Source organism: Drosophila ananassae, chromosome 3L, assembly GCF_017639315.1.
Source record: "Drosophila ananassae strain 14024-0371.13 chromosome 3L, ASM1763931v2, whole genome shotgun sequence".
Taxonomy (NCBI): domain Eukaryota; kingdom Metazoa; phylum Arthropoda; class Insecta; order Diptera; family Drosophilidae; genus Drosophila; species Drosophila ananassae.
The window spans coordinates 7,919,334-7,940,852 of NC_057929.1; the positions used below are offsets into that span (position 1 = coordinate 7,919,334).

The 21,519-nt window shown below is 42.6% G+C and overlaps 2 protein-coding genes across 3 annotated transcripts; one reads left to right on the plus strand and one right to left on the minus strand.

Moving 5' to 3' along the window:
* Positions 1-4,159: 4,159 nt before the first annotated feature.
* On the minus strand, positions 4,160-15,777 carry LOC6494728 (putative uncharacterized protein DDB_G0271606). 2 transcript variants are annotated; one of them, XM_032451091.2, is made up of 5 exons: positions 15,628-15,777; positions 15,478-15,541; positions 7,562-7,889; positions 4,726-7,501; positions 4,160-4,671 (listed from the first exon to the last, which is right to left on the minus strand). In XM_032451091.2, exons 2-5 carry the CDS (start codon positions 15,496-15,498, stop codon positions 4,476-4,478), a joined length of 3,321 nt encoding a protein of 1,106 aa, XP_032306982.1. In that variant the 5' UTR covers positions 15,499-15,541; positions 15,628-15,777; the 3' UTR covers positions 4,160-4,475. The 2 variants fall into 2 exon arrangements, with proteins under 2 accessions (XP_032306982.1, XP_001959777.1); XM_001959741.4 differs by having other exon boundaries at positions 15,478-15,544.
* Positions 15,778-18,140: 2,363 nt separating this feature from the next.
* On the plus strand, positions 18,141-20,032 carry LOC116654682. The gene has a single exon (XM_032450192.1). It carries the CDS (start codon positions 18,143-18,145, stop codon positions 20,030-20,032), a length of 1,890 nt encoding a protein of 629 aa, XP_032306083.1. The 5' UTR covers positions 18,141-18,142.
* Positions 20,033-21,519: the final 1,487 nt, after the last annotated feature.

Consider the following 21,519-nt stretch of genomic DNA (forward strand, 5'->3'; position numbering starts at 1 on the left):
TACACGTTAACGCCTCTGCAGAGCTCGCCGGATCGCGGAGAGACTCGCATATGGATGGCGAGGCGATCACGGAACCGTGAGCCGCCAAGAGAGCTTACCCCAAGTGGGGGCTCTCTTAAAGCTTCGAACCATGGTCTACACCGAAACAAATCTGGTGGGTTAACTGGTAAAAACGGGTGATAAAAGGGGTTTAGAAGGAAGTTTTTATAAAGTTTCGAATTCAAAAAACCTATTTTTTAAATATTTTCTTTAGGGGTAGTGTATTATTTAATAAATAACAGTGTTTCTTTGATAAAAGTAGATTAGAATTAAGTTTTTAGAAAATTTCTAATTCAAAAAAACCTTTTTTTGGAATATTTTAATCAGGGTAGTGTATTATTTCATTAATTTCAGTGTTTATTTAAGTGATTTCTGTCTTATTGCCTCCTGGAATCGTCATTTCATCAAAATAGGGCCTGATATATTCTCCGGTGATTAATGATTACTAATCTTATGTCCAATTTCATTGAAATCAGAAACAAGCTCTAATTGATATTTAAAACCTGAAGTTAAATAGTATGGGTGTTGTGGTTTCTGATTGAAACTTATGTACTTCATGTAGGTAGTTCTATTATGATATTAACTTCTCAAGGGAGGAAACTAAAAGCCATGACAATAGTATATAATGAAGGGCTACCAGAATGACTTCTCATGCCCATTTTGTTTAAGCCTCTATGGCTCTTAAATGGCTGGTTTGAAGGATGCAGTTTTTGGTTTCTGACTGACTTGAGAATGACTTCTCATGTCCATGTGGCTCAAGTCTCTATGTCTCTATAAATGGCTGATTTGAAGGATGCAGTTTTTGGTTTCTGTGTAAGAGCCGTAAACAACTGTAATGCTGCAAATCAACTAACAAAGCGGGCGGACTGGCTTAAAGACACGAGCCAAGGAAGCAGCTGAAAGAGAAATCGTGTATAGTCAAGGAAAAAGGAGAAGGTGTGGGTGGCAGAAGAGGTTCTCCTTCATCAACCAACAAAAAAACAAAAAAAAAGCGACTTAGCAGCAGCAATCAGTGCAACAATTCTGCGCAGCTCCTCCTCTGACTCATGGAGCTTACGCCGTCAAACGGATTTTGTTATTTGCTGCCCGTGTGCCATATATTTTTGTTGTGTGGTCTCCCCGTATTTTTTTGGGTTTTTGAGGGGAAAGGAGTGATGGGGTTTTTGGGGGTCTGTAACCCAATTTTGAAACGAGTCAAGTCGGTATGCAGAGCAGAACAAAGTGTGCAAAAAATCAAAAGGCAAAATACAAAAAAACACCAACACAAGACGCTATGGGGATATGGGGATATAGGGATATGGGAGACAGAATACGAAAATTACAGTAAAAAGACGTTCTCGTTCGAACGTCTGAGGGAAAAAATCGAAAGCAGTTCAAACAACATGTGTCAAAAGGGGATGAGCACGAAAAATACATCTCAACCGAACGAGATGAATGCATGCCACATGGTGCGGCTCCTTCACAGTGTGTGGGTGTGTGTGTGTGTGGGGCAAATTGGAGTTTACCTTAAGCCCGCCGAGATGACAGGATGCGCTGCCAAGGCCAACTGATTCACAGTCGGGCTCTGAAAGTGGGTTAAGACCCAGTTGATCCCCATAAATTTAAAAATCAAACAAGGAAGATGCATGAATGGAAGCTTGAGTTCAAGGCTTTCTTTTTTATGGCTAATTGATTAAAAATTTGATAGAGAAAATGGTAGTCCTTTATACTTAAATCTATTGAAAGATTTAATTGGCAATTGAAATAGTTTAGAAATCTTTGTATTCTTCCAACTTCAAGCTTCTAACAAACAAAATTGGCAGTTTGTTTGGCCAAAGTTGAAACCTCCACCAAATAGCGTTCTTTACAACCCAAAAACCCACTTTTTTTGTAAAATATGGCCAGTGCCTCGAGCTTAAGTTATGTATTGGCTTCCATTCCCTCAAAGATTTTACAACTTTCCCGCCAGTTTGAAAGATTTTTCAACTTTTTTTTTGAGCGCGCGCTCTGGCCACAAAATATTGAAAAAGTCTCGCACATTGCATAAGCCAAACAAACATTCAAAACGGATTGCCACCGGGCCCGCTTTTTGCCGCTTTTCCCCCATTTGGCCACCGCCTCCTCCTATCTCTGACTACTCACTCTTGGCAACAGCGCAGCACCAATTCAGCCGGTATAGGTATGTACGGTTAGTGGATGGCCAACATGAAAAACCAGGCTCAGTTTTTTTTTTTTTTTCGGTTTACGAGTATGTGCTGGTGCACTTTTTGTGCTGTTATCGCTGCATTTGGCTGTTTGCCAGTCTATGCGACTCGCAAGTCGCTAGTTGCCAGAGTTTCCAGTTGTAATTGTTGCTGCCGGGGCAATGGTTGTTGCTGTTGCTGCTGCTGCTGCTGCCACTGTGCGTAGTGGTTGCAGCTAAAAATAAACTGCATGTAATTATAGTCGATGCCTGCGACTTGTTGCACCTACCGAGAGTGGTTCCAGCCATGCCCAAAAACGACGAAAAGGCTAAAAAACCAATCTACCAAACCCGCCAGTCAACTGAGCACGGAGCTAAGCTTAAGAGAAGCCAAGAGTCAAGAGCTACCAACTCTTTGGGCCAACTCTCTCCCGCTCTTAACCAGCTTCTAGTCACGTCGACCGATAACTATAATGACTATATAGCTGGGTCACGTATGCGTGTGATTTGTGGGCGCTGCAAAATCTTGTCCTGCTATCGAGTGCCTCACGCAGACACGTTTAACTTCTTGTTGTTTACAGATTGGCGATTGGACGGTGGAGCAGGCGGAGACGGAGGCTGTGGTGGCCACCGGCTAACCTTGGCCTAAATATAGGGGCCGACCTGAGGCGATCGAGGCTGATCTGAAGTTGTAAACAAATTCTATCTGCGCATGTGCCAAGAAGTTATTTGTCTCACCAGAAACAAGCTCAAGAATTTCAACATTCTAGAACGTTCTTTAATTGAAAATTATTCTAAATTGGCAATAAAAACGGTTAGAATAACAAATTATTTTGTACTTCCCCTAACTGCCACTTCAGCTTCCTTACACCGCACTTACAATGTAATTTCTTACATGCCGGTGGCGCCGCCTGTAAAATTGTCGGGTAATGTCACTATTTTGGTTTTTACATCATACATGATGTCTACATGGAAGTCTTCATTCAAAGTTACTCTTCGGCCTAAAACTAATCATTATTTTTAAAATTAATTTATCACGTATGTATATTATATGCCTGGCCGATAATTAAATGTTTGTTGTGCATATATCTTAGCCATCCTTGAAGCCTGGCTAGAAAACAAATTGGCTATAATGGACATGCTTTGTAACCTTTGGAGTTACTTTCAAATCTAACTAAGCCATTTTGCATCGGATTTGAAAAAGGTATACCAATTATTAATCAGGGAACTAATCTCCTAAAATCTGCATCAAAATATTTCAAAAATCGAGAAATACAATTTTTGACCCATTTTTGGCCAAAATCATGAGGGTACCCCTTTGAAAATTTTCGAAAATTGGATCAGATTTTAGTTAGCCAAGTTTTGATGTAGAATCATAGTACTCGAAGATACAAGATCGGGAAGGTATGACATTCGTCGATCGGATAAATATTGACCAAGTTATGACTACTTCCCTGCAATTTATAGAGCCGAAAATCCTCTTGACCAAGTTAAGATATAAGAGTGGCCAAAATGAACACTTTTGAGTCCGATTTTAGTCCATATTTAAGCCATTTTGCATCGGATTTGAAAAAGGTATACCAATTATTAATCAGGGAACTATTCTCCTAAAATCTGCATCAAAATATTTCAAAAATCGAGAAATACAATTTTGGACCCATTTTCGGCCAAAATCATGAGGGTACCCCTTTGAAAATTTTCGAAAATTGGGTCAGATTTTAGTTAGCCAGGTTTTGATGTAGAATCATAGTACGTAAAGATACAAGATCGGGAAGGTATGACATTCGTCGATCGGTGTATTCGTCGGTGATTCGTCGATGTATTGACCGAGTTATAGTTAGTGGAAGTTGGAATTATGCTTCATTTGAAAGTACCAAAGATTATACTCTTTCCAAACAGGTTAGTGCCCTGATTTTCGCCCCGTAAGCTTTAAAAATACCGCAATTCCAAAGACTGTTATTGAATTTTCATTTTTATTTTAATATTTTTACGTAAATTAACTTAAATTACTATAATTGTAACATCAGCATAGAATATTTACAAGATGGAAATACTACGAGAGGATTGGATGCAATGCCGTGATCAACGTGAACGTGTTCTTTTGTTTTTGTGGAAATTGTGCAACCTGAGGATAGATTAAAGTTGGAGAAAAAAAACTAAGAAGGGTTTTAGGTAATCAATAGGGGTTTTCAGGGGCGCACAATGATCAATGTCTAGTTGAGAAGCTAAATGGCATTTTGATGTGGACTTCGGCGGCTCGACTCGTACTCGATCTCTATCTGCGGCGCAGATGCATCATAGACTCCAGCGAACTGGGGTCCAAGGTGGCAGCATGCTCCAGATCCTCGGTGCTGGCATTCTCCTCGGCCACGTTCACAAACGTGCTGGAGAGTTCGCCATTCAGGCGATTGATGCTTCCCGTTCCAATGTCGTACATGAAGATCTCCTGCTCCGAGGATGAATCGCTGGATCTGGAAGATGTGAATTGATTAGGTTGAAGTGGGTTTTCAGGAAGCTATACTTACTTGGCCACCAACAGCACAACGGACTGCAACTCCAGATCCGTGCGTGCCTCCTTCTCCAGCCAGCGCTTGAAGTTTTCCTTGGTGGGCTTCTTCACCAGCGTTTTGATGAGCTCACCGCCGAGGAACTTCACTTCCCTGCTAACATCCGACGCACTCCTTGCCTCGCTGCTGCCGGAAGCAGGAGCTTGTGCCTCCACCGGTGCCAGGACCACCACGCTTACAATTCGCTTTCCCAGGAGCTCTTCGCTTTCGGGGATCGGGAACTGGGCACCATTGATCTTCAGAGGAAGGTATCGGTTGTACTGCTGGCGCTCGGCCAGATCCACGGGCGTAACCACAGTAGCATCAGTTCGCAAGTACTTCTCACTCACACTCTGCTCCTGGCCAGCATCAAATCGCACCACCTTGACGTCCAGATTCTGCTTCTGGGGCAGCGAGTTTGTCTGCTTCACCCTGTCCAGTTGTTTTTCGCTGAGAGCCACCTTGTCGCCATTGGGCTTCACCACGGTCAGAACCTTATTGGTCTCGGCAATCTGGGCGCCACCACCGGCTCCGTAGAAGTGTTGCAAGTGCTCGGCTGGCAGATTCTCCAAAGCAATGTCTCCTTGCTTGTCGTAGTCCAAGATGGAAATGTCGGCATTGTTTAGGATTCCCGAGGAGAACAGTTGCTGGCGTAGATCATCGGGAACTTCGTCAGGCAGCTGGAGCAGGGTCTGAGAGGCTTTTCCATTGGGAGCAGATGCTGGAGTGGTGGTGGGAGCGGCAACAGGAATTGGCGAGGCTTTGGGAGCTGCCGGCAACTTGGGCTGGTCCTTCTGATGGCGCTGCTCCAACTCCTTAAAGACATCCGAATGGAAGGTGGATACACTGAATGGGGAGTTGTCCGTGGAAGTGGCACTAATCTGGGAGACAGCTGGCTGCCTGGGCTGTTGGGCGAAGTTGGTGCTGGCCTGAGCCTGGAGAGCGGCGGCAGCTGGCTGGGCATTTACATGGACCACATGTTCGTTGGGGACCTGGTTGTATTGGCTGTAGGTCACATAGTTGGCCGACGGGGGCACTGGGGTCACCACCATCACCTTCTGACCATGGGTGGACTCAGCATAGACGGGAGGCTGGGGTGATGCCTCACTGGGAAAACTGGAGAAGTGGGATTGTTGCTGTTGGCTTCCGGAGGGAGAGCTGGCGGTGATGTAGTGTCCCGAAACCGTGGGACCCAAGTTGGGGGCGGGAACATCATGGATCACTTCATTGCGAGTACTGCTGTAAGCAAATTGCTGATGCTGTTGCTGCTGCTGGTATTGCTGCTGAGGCAAGGGAGAATTCTGGACAGGATTGTGCACCGTCTCGGTGATGTGTTGTTCAAACTTGGGAATTGACTTCAGCAGCTCGGTTTCCTTGGAGGGCTTGATGTCGAAATAGCTGAGGCTGCTTTGGTGGTGTGGTTGATGTTGCACCTGCTGTTGCTGCTGCGTTTGCTGCTTCTGTTGCGAGTAGTATTCGGGGGGTGGAGTGGGCGAACGCACCACAAACTGGGGCTGTTGCACGAACTGAGGCTGTCTCACGAACTGATAAGACTGCTGCTGCAACGGCAGCTTCTGTTGCTGCTGTGGCTGATACAGTTGCTTCTGTTGCTGTTGCTGGTAGTTGACATTATCTAGTTTCACGGGCAGTGGCAGAGGCTTGACCTGGGCAGCCGGGGCAGGTGTGGGTCTGAACTTAACGGGCTGATATGGCGCAGGAGTTATACTTTTTGGCGGAATTGTTGGAAAGAATGGCACCTGGACTTGCTTGTTGGGAGGCTTCTGATATTGCTGTTGTTGTGGCGCCTGTTGTTGCTGCTGCTGTTGTTGCTGGTGAGGCTGCTGCTGATGTTGCTGTTGCTGATGTGACTGTTGATGAGCTTGCTGCTGATGAGACTGCTGATGCTGCTGGTACTGCTGATTGTGGTTGATGTAGTACTGAGACTGTTGTACCAACTTGTTGAATATCGTCTGCGACGAAGTGGACGGCAACTGTTGCTGGGTGATGCTAGGGCGCTGTTGCTGCTGTTGTGGTTGCAGCTGCGACACTTGTTGCTGCACTTGTGGCTTGGGGTAACTGGGAGGAGGACCAACCAGAGCCTGCGGTGGCCTGAAGTAGTTGTTGCTATGCTGGACAGGCAGCTGCTGCTGATGTTGCTGGTGCTGATAGTTGATGCCAGACTGCTGGTAGTTTCCGAACAAAAGATTCGCCGAAGGTCCGGATCCCCGACCGAAGTTGCTTTCCCTACCGTAATCCGCACGGGTGTTGCCCACAGATGGGGGGAGGGCCACCACCTGACGCTGGATACTCTCGGCATCATGCTCCTCCAGAATGTGTAGAGTTTGGTGTTTGTTCTCCGCACCAAAGGACACATGAATGCCCGAGTTGCTGTGGAACTTCTCGGAGTCCGGGTGGATAATGGTCCTCAGCGTGGTGGACTTAACGGGGGGCAGTGGAGTAGCCGGGTACTGGATCACCTCCTCCTCCTCTTCCTCCTCCTCCTCGTTGTCGTCGTTGTTCAGAGAGGCAATGGGCGATTCCAGATGCAACTTGTTGTTCTGATCCTTTTTGTAGTTAACATAGAACACATGGACCTTCTCCTTCTTCTTCTTTTTCTTGGTAACAATGGGCTGTGCCGGCTCCTCGGCTAGGGTTTCGTTAGCATCCTTGATGATGATTTCAATGATGGGCTCGGGGGCTTCCAAGTACTGAGGATACGGGGAGTAGGACGGGCCAAAGCTATTGGAGTATTGACCTGAAAGTTTGGTGATTGTTAAGTTTAGTTTTTAAAATGGATATATCTTTTAATAGTTACCAATGGCATTTTGACCATTGTAGAAGCCAGTCTGGGGATAGTAGCCAGCCGTGTTGTCCACATAGCCGGTCCTCCGACTGGCCACTTCGGGATACAAATAACCGGCATTTCCAAAGTCGTACAAAGTCCTCTTGCCACGATTATCGCCCGGCTTCAAGGCCTTCGATTGTCGTGTAGCTTTGGTTGTCGAAGTTGGCTCTTTGGTCGGCTTCTCGACCTCAACTTTGGACTTTTCCTCGGTCTTTGGTTTCGCCGTGGTGGTGGTGGTGGCGCTGGTCGTGGAGGATGAAGCTGCCACCACTCCTATGGCCAGCAGCGTCAGCGCCAACTGCAAATTGAAAAGAAAGTTGGGTCTTAGTACAACCGACAAAAAGCAAACAAAAATTCAAATATAATTTAATTAAAAATTCGTGGAACTCGTATTAAATTTGAATAGATCATACGAGTAGGAAGATAAAGATCAGCCTTGAAAGCGAAATTAATTTTTTGGGGGAAATTGTTAGCCGAAAATCTGAAAGATGCCGTAAATCTTGGAGATAAAAGTTACACCGTGATTCCTGTAAACAAATATTTTAATTGATATTTATTTTTTGTTTAGCGCCGACAAGGTCGAGACCCCGACAAGAGACCACATCCGAAAACATACTTTTACCCGGTCCAAATAGAAGATGGCAAAGCAAATTGGTGAATGCCAAAAAAGGCGAATTAAAAACGCAATAAACGCAAACAGCGCCAACAAATTAGCCCAACAAAATGTTGACGGGTTTTTGTCTATTTCATTTCGGCTTTTTTTTTGCATTGGGTCAATGTCAAGTTGCGGCTAAGATGGCTAACGAGACGGAGATTGGGATGAAAACTTGGAGAGGCTGGGGATTGAGATGTCGACCACAGAATTGACACACCGCCAACTTGATGGGTTAAAGGCAAGGCTCGACCTCAAGTCAAGCATTCCGTTTCTGACTCGATTTACGATATGGTTAATCAGGGAATTGCGACGGCATTGAATCATCGCCGGTTGCTTGGCGGAAAAAGCAGCACAGCCTTTATATTTTGCTTTTGTTTAGCCGTGAAAGTTGGCATGAAGTGCGGCGACGAATTTCAATTGACCGGCCCCGAATAGGCAGCACCGAAGTCTCACTCACCAGTGAGCCAGTTTCTGGGCCACGCCCACGCAAAAATGCCAAAAGCTACAGAAATGGAAAACTCAATTCTGTTTCACAGCGCGAGTCTTGAAATTTTTCTTTTTCCAAAAACTTTCCAAACTGCACCTGGACTGCAAATGTCAGATGAATGGGCGGAGTGTGTGGGCGCGCTTGACATTTGATTTGTATCTATATAATAAAGAGTACGCGTACGAATATAACACTTTTTGACGGCTTTAGCCGAAAGTGAAGTGAAAATAATACACACTCGACCGACAATGAGAGTTAACCCACTGTACGACACCGAAAGAAAACAATTTGCTCATTGTTTGCATGTATTTTAAAAAATGTATAATGTTTTATGATTCAGAAGGTAAAACTTCAGGCTCGTGCTTTGAATTCTACCTCTTTTTCACATAGAAAATATGTATAATTTTAATAAACTCCCACTGATATATTTTTCAGTGTGTAGATCTGTCTGTCGATCGGCATCGATGGCGTATCTCACGGTAGTGTTAGCTGATTATGGCATCTACAAGGCATTGTTTTTGGGCCTCATCCATGTACCAGCATATCCCGCCCAGTGTCATGTCAAAACGGAAGCTGGTGAGACCGTGTTTTGACAGCTCTTGAGACAGCCCTACTGTCTGAGTTCCTTTTGTGTTCGCATTGTTTTCACATTTTATACTCGTTTTTTTCAACACGCATTTTGACAGCTTAATGACACTATTTTTAATTGCAATTATGATGTGCAGACTGCAGTCAGTCGGCCGGCAGTGATGTCACTACGATACACTCACTTTTTTTCGGCTTAATTTCGTTTTTGGGGGGAGGAGGTTATGCCATAACCTTTGTGAGCCACATAATATTTACTATATGCTAATCAAAACCCACACAAACAATGCGATTATACAATAGTGACTTCCCAAAGAAACTGTCACATTACCATACCGGTGACCATCTAACTGACCTACACCTTTGGCGATGCCCAGTTCGACTCGAGTCTCGAGTGTTTGTCCAGTAGTCGATCCCCCAAAGAAAGCTCACACACTCCGCTGACCACATACAATGAGTAAATGTCAAAGATTTGCCAAAACAAAGCCAAACACACTCCATAAAGGAAACAAAAACTGAAATATGAAAAACAAAATGTATATGGTAAACGAAAAAAAAAAGAAATAATCAAATCAACAGCACCATCGACAGCGCGAACAGCCAAAAGCAGTTCATGAAAAGAAAGATGCTAACAATGGGAGAAAGTTACTGAGCTGCTGAGTAAAAAACCATCAAAAATCATCTCATCTCGAGCTGGAGCCAGAGCTGAACCCCCGAAAATACTCGACAGCTGAACTCGCACATTAACATAACGAAAATGTTTACAGGCCAATAAATCTGATGTCAGCCGGCCTGAGTTTTCCTCCATTTGGCCAAAAAGTTAAAAGAAACAGTTATGCAACAGGAATATATATTAATGAAATGAAGAAGAAAGCTCGACAACCTGACAAAAATCTTTTGGCAAGCATTTAGTAGGCAGGTGTAAATCAAGTCCAGTCTGGGTGCTGTGCTGTGCTGTGCTGACCACTCTCTTGTAACTCTAACTGCTGCTGTTGTGTAATGTCCTAAATTGTGTAAATGTTTTTGTTGGGGGATGGTCATAGAAGTCATTCCGATAAAGCAGCACCATCTCCACCATCGGCACCAGTACCGGCACCGGCACCGACACCGGTTGAAGCTAACAAGCTGACCGCAGGACTAACAACTTGTGGCATGTGGCTAAGTGAGCCGAGAGTGGCAGCTACAACTGCCTGTTTACAAGCGGCACGTTTTTGCGGTTGGTTTTTTGCTTTTGGTGTCTAACGATTTGCCAAGTGAAATCTGCTGGATGAATACAACATGTCGGGTAAACTGCAACTGACAAATTGTCCGGAGTGGTTCTCATGTAAATTGTGTTTATTTTTTTCGACTGCAACTGGCACTAGCACATCATAACCAGCCCAGCACCACCCGGCTAGGCCAGGCCCAGATGAATAAAAAACCCGGCTAACTGCAATCATGCAATCATATGCACTTGATGATGAACAGTTATGATATGTGCCAGATGATCTGCCATTGTTTGGCCCCTCTGTCATGTGAATAGATTGCAGATACTCCTCTGACATGGCACTATACACTGCTAATTCTGGCCACCAACCTGAAAGTCATCTCTGTGAGAAATTAAGTTAAGAATCGCTTGCAGACTTGTCTGCAGGCCAATTAGCCGAGTGGATAGGAACCGTCAGTCATCGCATAACATTATGCAAAAGTTGCAAACAACTATAATGTCCACAGAAATGAAATACCAACATCGAGAACAACAGCCCACACATATTAGTGTAGTATATAACCGTAAGTGACATCATTTCCTTAAAGAAAAAAGCTGAAAGAAATAAACCGAAGCGGATGTAAATAATGCGTCACTTTCGCGTTTCGTTTTCGCGCAAAATTGCCAACAATCGGGTAAATCCTTATAATTAAATCCCAGGCCCTGGTTGCATAAGCCATGGAGATCGAGACAGCTGTCCAAATGGAATAACTGTAGCGCAACCAGCCAGATACCCAGCCGGCAGGAATGAAGAAAGGAAGTGGCGGGCTTAAATTGAGGTGTAGAAAATGTGCGACTTGCGAAAACAAACGAAAGACTCAAGCGACAAACTTGGCGTGCGAGCACAGCGTCTCGATTCGCTCAGCCGAACTAAATGGTGTAAAAAACAAGAGCCATGTACGAAAATAAAACATTTATCGTTTTCATTCCGCCGTCATTGTGTTTTTTAGAAGTGCCATACTCCGCCGCCAACGAAAACGGAAGTAAGCGACACACCGCCAGCCGGGAAAATGTGGACCAGGCCATAAACACTTTCGGCGGGGGGATGGCTCACTTCATTTCAGTTCAGATAACGCCAAAACGATGACGGCCAAGAGAAACAAAAGGTGAAAAATATGATGAATTATTAAATGAGATGAAAAATGAAAGTGTTTTTATGCTGCTTCTGCGACTGTGGCGGGTTAAAAGTACACAACAACAAAAAACAGAGTGGGTTTAAATGAACTCTTTGTATTTAAACTGAAAATTTATTAACTTATTCAAGGCATGTGAAGTTTAAATATATTTTAAATATTTTATAAGCCTTTTTATCTCAAGATGTATATGCCTTTACAAGATTTTAAATTATAAAAAACTAAATATCTCCAAAAATATAAGAAAAACTGGTTTAATCAAAGAAATCTTTCATATAATGGTGCTATAAATCTATAAGTTTTACTAACAAGATACAAAATCTTATTGGGATATAAAAAAACAACATAGTCGCCCAAAATAATGGCCATTACTTTTTTTCTGTGTGTATTTAGAGCCCCAACGTGACATGGATTGGCCCCGAGAAAGCTTGGCGGATGAAGAAGGTCCACCTGCCGACAAGTGGCAACTTTTGGAGCTCCGTGCGTGCTCAGCGGGTGTGGGAAGTATCTCTGGGCTGTATCTGAACAGCGGCGGGTTGGACCTGTGCGTGAGCCCCGCCAGCGAAGCTGATCTGCATAATGGGCACTACTGGCAAATGATGGGAGATGAAGCTATGCACACTTTGGAATCTGTTGCATGCCGAACAAATGTAAAAGTTGTCCAACCACTCCAAGGGATCTCGACTACAAATGGGGGAGCTCTCGAATTGATTGCAGGCTTTTCCTCATTCGAATAAGAGCGCCAGCAATTGTGACAACCGCGGGTCTCAATTGTAATTTGACCAACTTCTTTGCCAGCATTTCACTTCGCTAGCATCATTTATGCAAATACATATCTAGTTGCCTTTTTGCAATCTTGACAATCTATGCAATGTGTCAATTGCAAATTACTTAGTAATGAGTGAATTGAAATGCAATCGAACAAACATTGCGTATGTGACAAAAGCAACAAAAAAAGCAACAATAACTACATACAACAAGTTATGCAAACGACGACAAATCAAGCAAATTAGCTGGTAAGACACGAATGACCAGGCACTGCCCATGTTTGCCACCGAGTGGCAACATAACAATTGGATAGCGCAAATATTGCCACCGAAAGGAGGCGAAAACGTCAGCAGAAACAAAAGACTTAGGCAACGAACTCGTGCCACCAACCGAAAGTTAAATCCTAATTTAGCAGCCGCCGAAGATGGAAAGGGCTGCAAAAACCAATCAAATGATACAATCCCAAATTAACCAACCAATTTCTGTTGAGGGCGGTCAGTGGCTGGCTGTCTTGGTTGCCTTTTTTATGGCTCACTTTTAATTACTTAACCTAAGCGATGAGCAAGGTCGTTGCATAAAATAAATAAAAATCAAATAAATAATCGGTAACCCCTGGATGAAGAGACATGCATAAATTAAACAAATCTGGTCGAGTCTCTAGACGCTGATAGCCACAAAATATTTACACAAATAGCCCAGCCGGAACCACGATGAACTCTGGCCGCATTCACGACCGTTACGCAATGCTCTCTTTTGCCTTCTCATCGCCGGTGAAAAGTTATTTTTGTATTTTTTTTTTTTTTTGGATAATTAAAAGCGCCTAACATGTTAACGCCACAAATTAGTAGACTAGCTAAACGACATCCAAACAAATTCGAATCATCATTAATAATCAGGGGGGCCAGAGGATTGGGAATGCGTGCAGTCGGTGCATTCAGAGAGATGCCGGCCACTTGGGCAACATTTAATTAAATAAATATCCTCCGCGGATGAGCACTGACCACCGAATTGCGGATACTTGGTGTAATTGTGAGCCGAACACAGAAATTGTCTGCGGTCGAAAACCGCATTCCAAAATATGAATTTCGTGTGTCGCCGCAGCAACAGCAGCAGCAGCAACCTCATCGTCGATCTTGCGGATGGTACATTCACATTTGGCCAACCGAAAAACTGGCTGCTAACAACTCGTCTTCAATTGCAAAAGTTTTCCTTTTTTTCCCGTATTTATATATTTTGTTGTTTTTTGGGATTTCGGTTGCTGGACAGCATCCAGTCAGCGCATCTTTCGATTTCGATCCCGGCAAGGAAATAATTGAACTGGAAGTGAAAGGTGCATTCCTTCTCAATAAAATTCAACATCGCAGGGCTGCACTCTAAATTCATAATAAATCCAAATTCGAATCCAAAGTCCCAAAGAAGACGAAATAAATCCAATCAACTTTCTACACTCCAAGCACCCAAATGGCCAGTTTGCATGCGTGCAGCATATTAAAATATGCTCAACCTCGGCCTATTTGGGGAAATACTACTACGACGAGCCAAAAGCAGGTGTCGTGAATAGCCGCTGGTCAAATGCCTCTGTAGCTTTCTGAAAGTCACAGAAAATAGCTAGCCAAATAGCCACATAGTTATTCTTCTTGGCCCAAAACAAATATGCTCCATGACAATCAGCATTTTCTTTCTTTCATTTTCATGTGCTCGAAAATTAGCCATGAAATGATTTCCTTTACAATTGAAATAATGACTTTCTGGGCCAAACTCTTTACACTTTGGCATTTATGTATTTGGCCAGACTCTTTTCAACCGAAATTGCAATAGAAGTTCAATAAACGAAGTCACTTGTGTGCCTTTTGTAAAGGTTACACACACATCGCATTATTTCATGATCCAAATAGCAATCACTAATGATCATCAAGGGGATTTTTCGGCTGCAAAAGTTTAGAGTCATCTCTGGTTAGGTTTTGCAAAAGCCAAAATCTGATGGCCATTTGGCGCCGAGATGGTTTTGAAAGGCGACGAAGACGAATACGAATACAAGTATACGAGTATGAATAAAAAAAAAAGATACAGATACAAAGGCAAAGAGATTGAAAGGAGGACAGTTCCAGATGTGCTCGGGGTCTCATGTTGATTTTGTTGATGATGCAGATGAAGATGTTAAATGAGCTCTCTGCCAACCAGCTGCCCCCTCCAGCAATTCTACAGCAGGTGGCTGATTGCATGTGATTTGATATTGCAAAAGGGATGTGATTGTGTAAATAATGGGTTGTACTGGGGACGGGGCAAAGAAGTTGGATTTTTCTGATGAAAAATAATTGATTTTCTGTTGATTTCTATGTCTGAAATTTCATTATGATTGCAGTAATGATCGGTGCTTTGTTTTATAAAATTTTAATAAAAAGTAGATAGCTTTTCATAATTTTTTTATCCTACAGAAACGAATATATTGATTGACAAATGAATAATTTATATAACACAGATCTGATTAAAGATCTAATTCCTAAATTCCTTGAAAAATAAGTAAGGGCATAAAATTTGCTCAATAACTCGACTTTGGGTATTTGTTTACCCAAAGAAAAGTGCAAATCTATGGTAATGCTAACAAGGGTCGGGAAAACAATGAGACAATTTGCAGACGGAGCATACACATGTGCCATGTGCATCTCATGGATACGGATCAGATCCGTGAGATAGGCCGACATTTCTTCGCGTAACAAGTGCCAAGTTGAAGTGTCAGAGTCGCAGGCAGCCAGGCAGGCCGGAAGGCAATTTACACTTGGCTTACTTCGCTCCAGAGCAGACTGCAGGGCTTCGTTTTCTGGCCCGTAATGTAATGACACAATTTGTCAATGTCAATGATGGGGAAGAGGTCGCCAGCTGGAGTTCACAGGCCGCAGGTCAAGCAAAGCATCAACACCTCGCATTTGAAGATTAACGAACCCATACGGTTACATAATTTTCCACTTAATTTCGGGGTTTTCCCTTCGAAATCAATCATCTAATTGCACTTACCAGCAATGGCAGAGTTCTCATCGCGACAGGATGCTAATTGTAATCCGGAATCCCTTGAATTCGGCTGCTAAAAAATTAAAATTTTGTAAAATCAGCACACGCGAAAAATATGAAAATATAAAATCAAATTCAATGAGGCACTACACCCACTTAATTTCTGGCGATTATCCTTGGACGCGGATCAGGATAATGGTATAATCACAGAGTGGCGCGCGCGGAGCAGTCGTTGGAAGAGCAACCAAGCCGAGTCGCTGCCGAAATGTAACTGAAACTTGAAACCGTCTGCAGGCGTCAAGTTGGCCAAAACGAAGACGAAGCCGGAGTAAAAATGAGAGAAAATCAGCCGAGAGAGTTGCGGCCCGAAGACGACCCTCGTTTGCCTTATGAGCTTTGCGGTTCGACTTGATGGATCCAATACCAGATTCAAGTATTCTCAATCAAAAAGCATCGAAAGTGAATCTGGGATATGCCATCGATTTTACTTTCAATGGCAACTGCTTCAGTTTCAGTTTCAGCTTCAGTTCCAGCTTCAGTTTCAGCTCCAGTTCCAGCTTAAGCTTCATGGTAAAAAGAGAGTAAAAAGTAGTAACCGCATTTCTGCCGCCAGCTAGAGCTATTGGACATTAACAATTGTCTGGGCAATGTGTGTTAAAATCGCCGGTAAGCTGGCCTACAAACAAAAAGGCCAAAAGTGGCCACATTAAGAGAGCCACGCCAAAAATATAATGCTCGTGCTGGAAGAAATACAAAAATAAAACAACTTGAAGAAAAAATTGGAAAACAAAAACACAATCGAAGACCTAATGAACAGCTTGTGCAGATTTCGGAGGCTTTTAGCTCTTGGCTCTTGTTTTATGGCTCCTTGGATTACAAGCGATTTGACAAGCCAGACAAAAGAGTGAAAGGAAATGCAAACCGTTTTGCACTTTGGGATTATAATAATACAACCGTTCTTATGCGATTAAACTTGGTTTGTATTTGGGTCAGTTGGCCAAAACTAAACTAAACTAGAATATTTAACGGAAAATTATGTAAAACATGTCTACACTTAACTTTCTTGTCTTGGGCAGATCATGCAGATTTTGGATGATTTTAGCATTCAAACTATTTTTATTTCCGTAAAAAATAATATATACAACTTCATAAATAATGCACATAAATAAATTTTACACCCTTGAAAAGATTATCGAATTTTTCCACCCACTAAAAAAAAATATAATTAATGACATAAAGTTTCTAAACAAAAATCAAGAAGACATGTCTCAGAAATCTTAAAAATCTTGAATTAACAATTTACCAAAAACGGAAATACAAAATGTATCTCTCATTAGTTTTTCCAGGAAAAAGTATACATTTTAACAATAAACAAAATGTTGTACTTATTAATAACACCAAATGTAATTCCCCTCATCATATTCCCAATGTTTACAAACAAAAGTGTAACCAATCAAAAAAAGAAAACATACTCGGTTGTCTTTGATGTCTGCATATTAGACAAAAAAAATAAACAAAAATATTTTTTTTAAATATATTTTTAACAATTTTCGGTCGGGGGATACAACTAGTTGACTTGATAAACATTTACCGGCCATAAATTGCGAATTCGCCACACACAGTTGCACGCACAAAAGCCATTATGGCCAAATCAAGTATACGCAGTGTGGCGCGGGACAAGTGACAACAAGATATTTTTTTGTGGCCGTTGTCGATGTCGGTGCATTTTCAGTTACCTTTGCCTGATGCAGTTGCTGTTGCCGTTGCAGTTGCAGTTGCAGCAAATGGAGATGAGTTGTGCTCCACAGCTGGTCATGGCCAGACAATTTGCAGTAACCGAAAATCAATGACCGACCGGTTTTGCATAGGCTTTCGGTGTTGGATGGTTGTCGATGGTATCGTAACAACTTTCGCTGAAACGTCATTCACAAAAGCAACAACAACAAAAGCACCAACAACAGCATCGGTGAGCCAAATGGCAAAAGCCAGGCCAGAGATAAAGCCACGATATCATCACAAGACAATGATGAAGCAGAAGAAATTCAGTTTCATTGTCGCCTTCGCCTTCGACTTTGGCTTTACTCTTAGCCTTCTCCCAAGAAAGCCATGCCCTGGTATTTAGACCAGTTTTGTATCATGTTTTGCATTTTTTTTAAGTTTTCAGACAAATTGTAGTTTTTGGTAGTAAAAATTCGGAAGTGCAGCCTGCACGCCAGGAAAACAAATCATTTGAATAATTGAAATCCACTTGCACTGCAATTAAGAGCATAAAATTAAATGTTTGCGTTTCTACACTTTCGATGCGGGACCCCGGCTCCAAAGTCACACAAAATCGAATGCAATGAGCTTGACTTGGCTCAAATTGCCGGAAAATTTCATTTGAATTGTTCGACTGTCCGACTGTCTATATGCTTGTCTTCCAATCGGTTTTAAACTCACTCTCATCTGCAAACATGCTTCACATTGGAATGGACTGCAAGTTCGGAGCGGAAGTTGTTAAAAGGCTTTCGAGAAATGCAAATGGGGCAATCACACGCACAAGGCCAGCGGTTGGGCTTTGCCCTCGGGACTGGACATTCTCAGGGTCCGAGTCCCGCATAAAATAACTGTTAGTTAAAGACCTAAAAGTGCAACCGTTAATTGCCTCACAAATGGGCTAACAATGCCATAAATGCAACATGGAAATGGCATGACAGCCAACAGTGTTCCGAATGTGACAAAAACTGCAAGTCCTCTGCAATTGGTCAACAGTTTTAGGATGGCTTCACACGGGCTTATAATTATAGTTATACTTTGCTGCCTGGATCAGTCGAAGGCATTTCTTTTCAATATGACAAACTCCAGGGAACTTGAAACGGAGGAAAGATTGGTGCTTTTACTGCAACGTCTTCGCCTGGAGGAAGACTTCAATACCGTGCTCGTCTACGGAAAGGATTGCATATTTCACTCTCTGCTAGAGCCCTTAAAGATACCTTCGGTGATAGTTGCTTCAAGTAGCTTTAACTTTGATTGGAATTTTAGTAGCTCCACACTCATACTAACCTGTGAAGCAGCTGGGGAAATCGGGGAAAGTCAGCAAACTCTACAAAAGCTACAAAGGAGCAGGCACCTTGTTTCAATAGCGCAGGAAACACATCCGGAATCTGTTTGCAGGGACTATAACTTCAAGGAGCAGTTCAATGTAGCCATGGTAATGCCAGACTTCTATCAAACGGATGTCATATATTCTTGTCGTTTCTTTCAAACACCAAACTACGAGGCAATTAACTTCTTCGAAAACAAACCCATCTACATCGAGAACTTTCGGAACATGAAAGGATCTAGTATAAAATCCGTTGCTGACCCAATTCCACCTAGAACTATAACATATGTAGACCCAAACACCAACCAGTTGAAGATGATGGGTTACTTATCACATTTGTTGACTACCTACTGCGAGAAACTAAACGCCAGCCTGGAATTCATTGATATCTCCAAGATGGGCTTGAAGAAAGCTAGCGTACAGGATATTGCAAGGATGGCAGTTGAGGGTGTGCTCGACATTGCCAATGGAGTGGGCAGCTCCTTGCAGCACTCAACGATGGACACCATATCCTATCCGTATCTGCTGACCAGCTACTGCCTGATGGTACCCAAACCAGCCAATGTGCCCTTCAATCTGGTCTACTCAATGATAGTGGATCCTGTGGTGCTCTGTATAATTCTTGCCTTGTTTTGGATATTCTCCGTTCTGCTAATCTATACCCAAAACTTATCCTGGCGGGCCCTGAATGTGTCCAATCTCCTCTTCAACGACAAAAGCTTGCGAGGCCTTCTGGGCCAATCATTTCCACTTCGCACCAATCCAAATAAACACCTGAAGCTGGTAATATTCCTTCTTTGCTTTGCCAGCGTAATGATAACCACTATGTACGAGTCCTACTTGCAATCCTTTTTCGCCAGGCCACCGTCTGAGCCGTTTATTCGCGACTTCCCGGATATAGCTAACTTCTCACACATCATGTCCATCAGCAGAATTGAGGCAAACATCCTGATAGGCTCCAAAAATGTTCATTTCAGTGAAATAAGCAAGAATCAACTAGTCATATATGACAATTGGACCGAATACCTTAGCCTGCGGGACTCCTTGAAAACAAATTTTATATTTCCTGTGACGATTGATCGATGGGAGTGCTTCGAGGAGCAGCAAAAGCTATTCGAAAAGCCAACATACTACTTGGCCCTCAACCTCTGCTTCACCCAGTTTATGTTTTTCAGTATTCCGCTAAGAAAGTACCTGCCACATCGCCATCTCTTCGAGGACCACATATTGCGGCAACATGAGTTCGGCTTGGTGAAGTTCTGGAAGGCCAGGAGCTATTTTGAAATGGTGGAAGTGGGCCTAGCTTCCCTCAATGACTTGAGCCAGAAAAAGAAACCACAGAGTCTATTGTTGGAGGACATTTCCCGGATTCTCAAAGTTTATGCAGGCGCTATTCTGATAAGTATTTGTTTCTTTATACTGGAGATTTTGGAATACGGAAGAATATTCAAGCGTATCTGTCAATATGGCAGAAGGTAATTTGTATAATGTTCAATAATTAAATAAAATGCAATATTTAAACCTCTAGACCTTACTTAAAGGTTAACTCCTAATAAAAATATAACAATAAATAGCAGATAAGCTACTACCCCAAAGGGAACAATTTAAAAGGGAACATAAAGATTGCATGACCAAACAAAATAAAATATTCCGCACGGCAAAGAACAAAACGTGGCAATCTATGGAATTTTAAAACAGTTTCATTATGTCCGTGGCTTGGTTGGTTATTGTACTTTTTGGATTTTCCAGTGCGAGTGGTAATTTCTTGGAAATACTCGATGAAAGTCCCATAGATCATAACCTAGAGAAATCATTATTTTCTCTACTCGAAAGATTGCATAGGGAAGAACCCTACGACACATTGCTCATATATGGACAGGACTGTGTTTTTCTATCTCTTCTCAGAAGCTTCGAAGCCCCCATGGTTGTGTTATCCTCCGAAAATCCCAACCTTAAATGGAATTTAAATAGTCTAGTACTGATACTAAGCTGTCACTCCTCGATGGACTTTGAAAACAAAATACAACAAAATAAAACTCGTGATAAGCTACAGATGAGCAGACGTTTGATTTTGATCCAAGAAAATACAAAACCTAAAGATATATGCGATTTGTATGCCGAAAACGAACATTATAACGTGGCTATGATGAGACCAAACCTTTCTCAAACAAACATTATATTCTCCTGTCGCAAATTTCAAGAAGCCCATTTCGAAGAAATCGATCTGTCAAACAGTCAGCCGATTTATATTGAGAATTTTAGTGATATGCAAGGTGGTGCGATTGTAGTAATGGGCTCGGAAATTCCTCCTGCATCAATACCCTATGTGGACCCAAAAACTGGAGAAAAGAAAATGAAGGGCTTCTGTGGCAATCTGGTTACCAACTTTGCTCTCAGAATTAATGCTAGTTTGGAAATAATATCATTGGGCCATAACAAATTAACAGATCTTGATAAAGGGGTGGACGAAGGATACCTGGACTTTGCCATCATCCAGACAACTCCTTCAGGGGGCCACGATCTCGATACCGGTAGCTATCCCTTCATGATAACAAAATTATGCACCATGCTGCCGTTGCCGGAGAAAATACCCCACAATATTTTATATTTGATTATATTGGATCGTCTTGTGCTGGGAATCCTATTCATTATGTTCTGCCTTCTGTCCATTTTGATTATTTACAGTAGGACAAAATCGTGGAAAGATGTTAGACTGGTGAACATTCTGATTAACGATGTAGGCCTGCGGGGACTTTTAGGCCAATCGTTTCCATTTCCCGCCAACCCAAACAGACACATGAAACTAATTTTCTTTATCGTCTGCTTTGCCAGTATCATGATCACCACCATGTACACCGCCTACCTGAATTCGCTGTTCACCCATCCGCCATATAGACCACTGATTCGGTCCTATGAAGGTCTCAAAAAATATAATCAGAAGATAGCAATTACCGAAAATGATATCG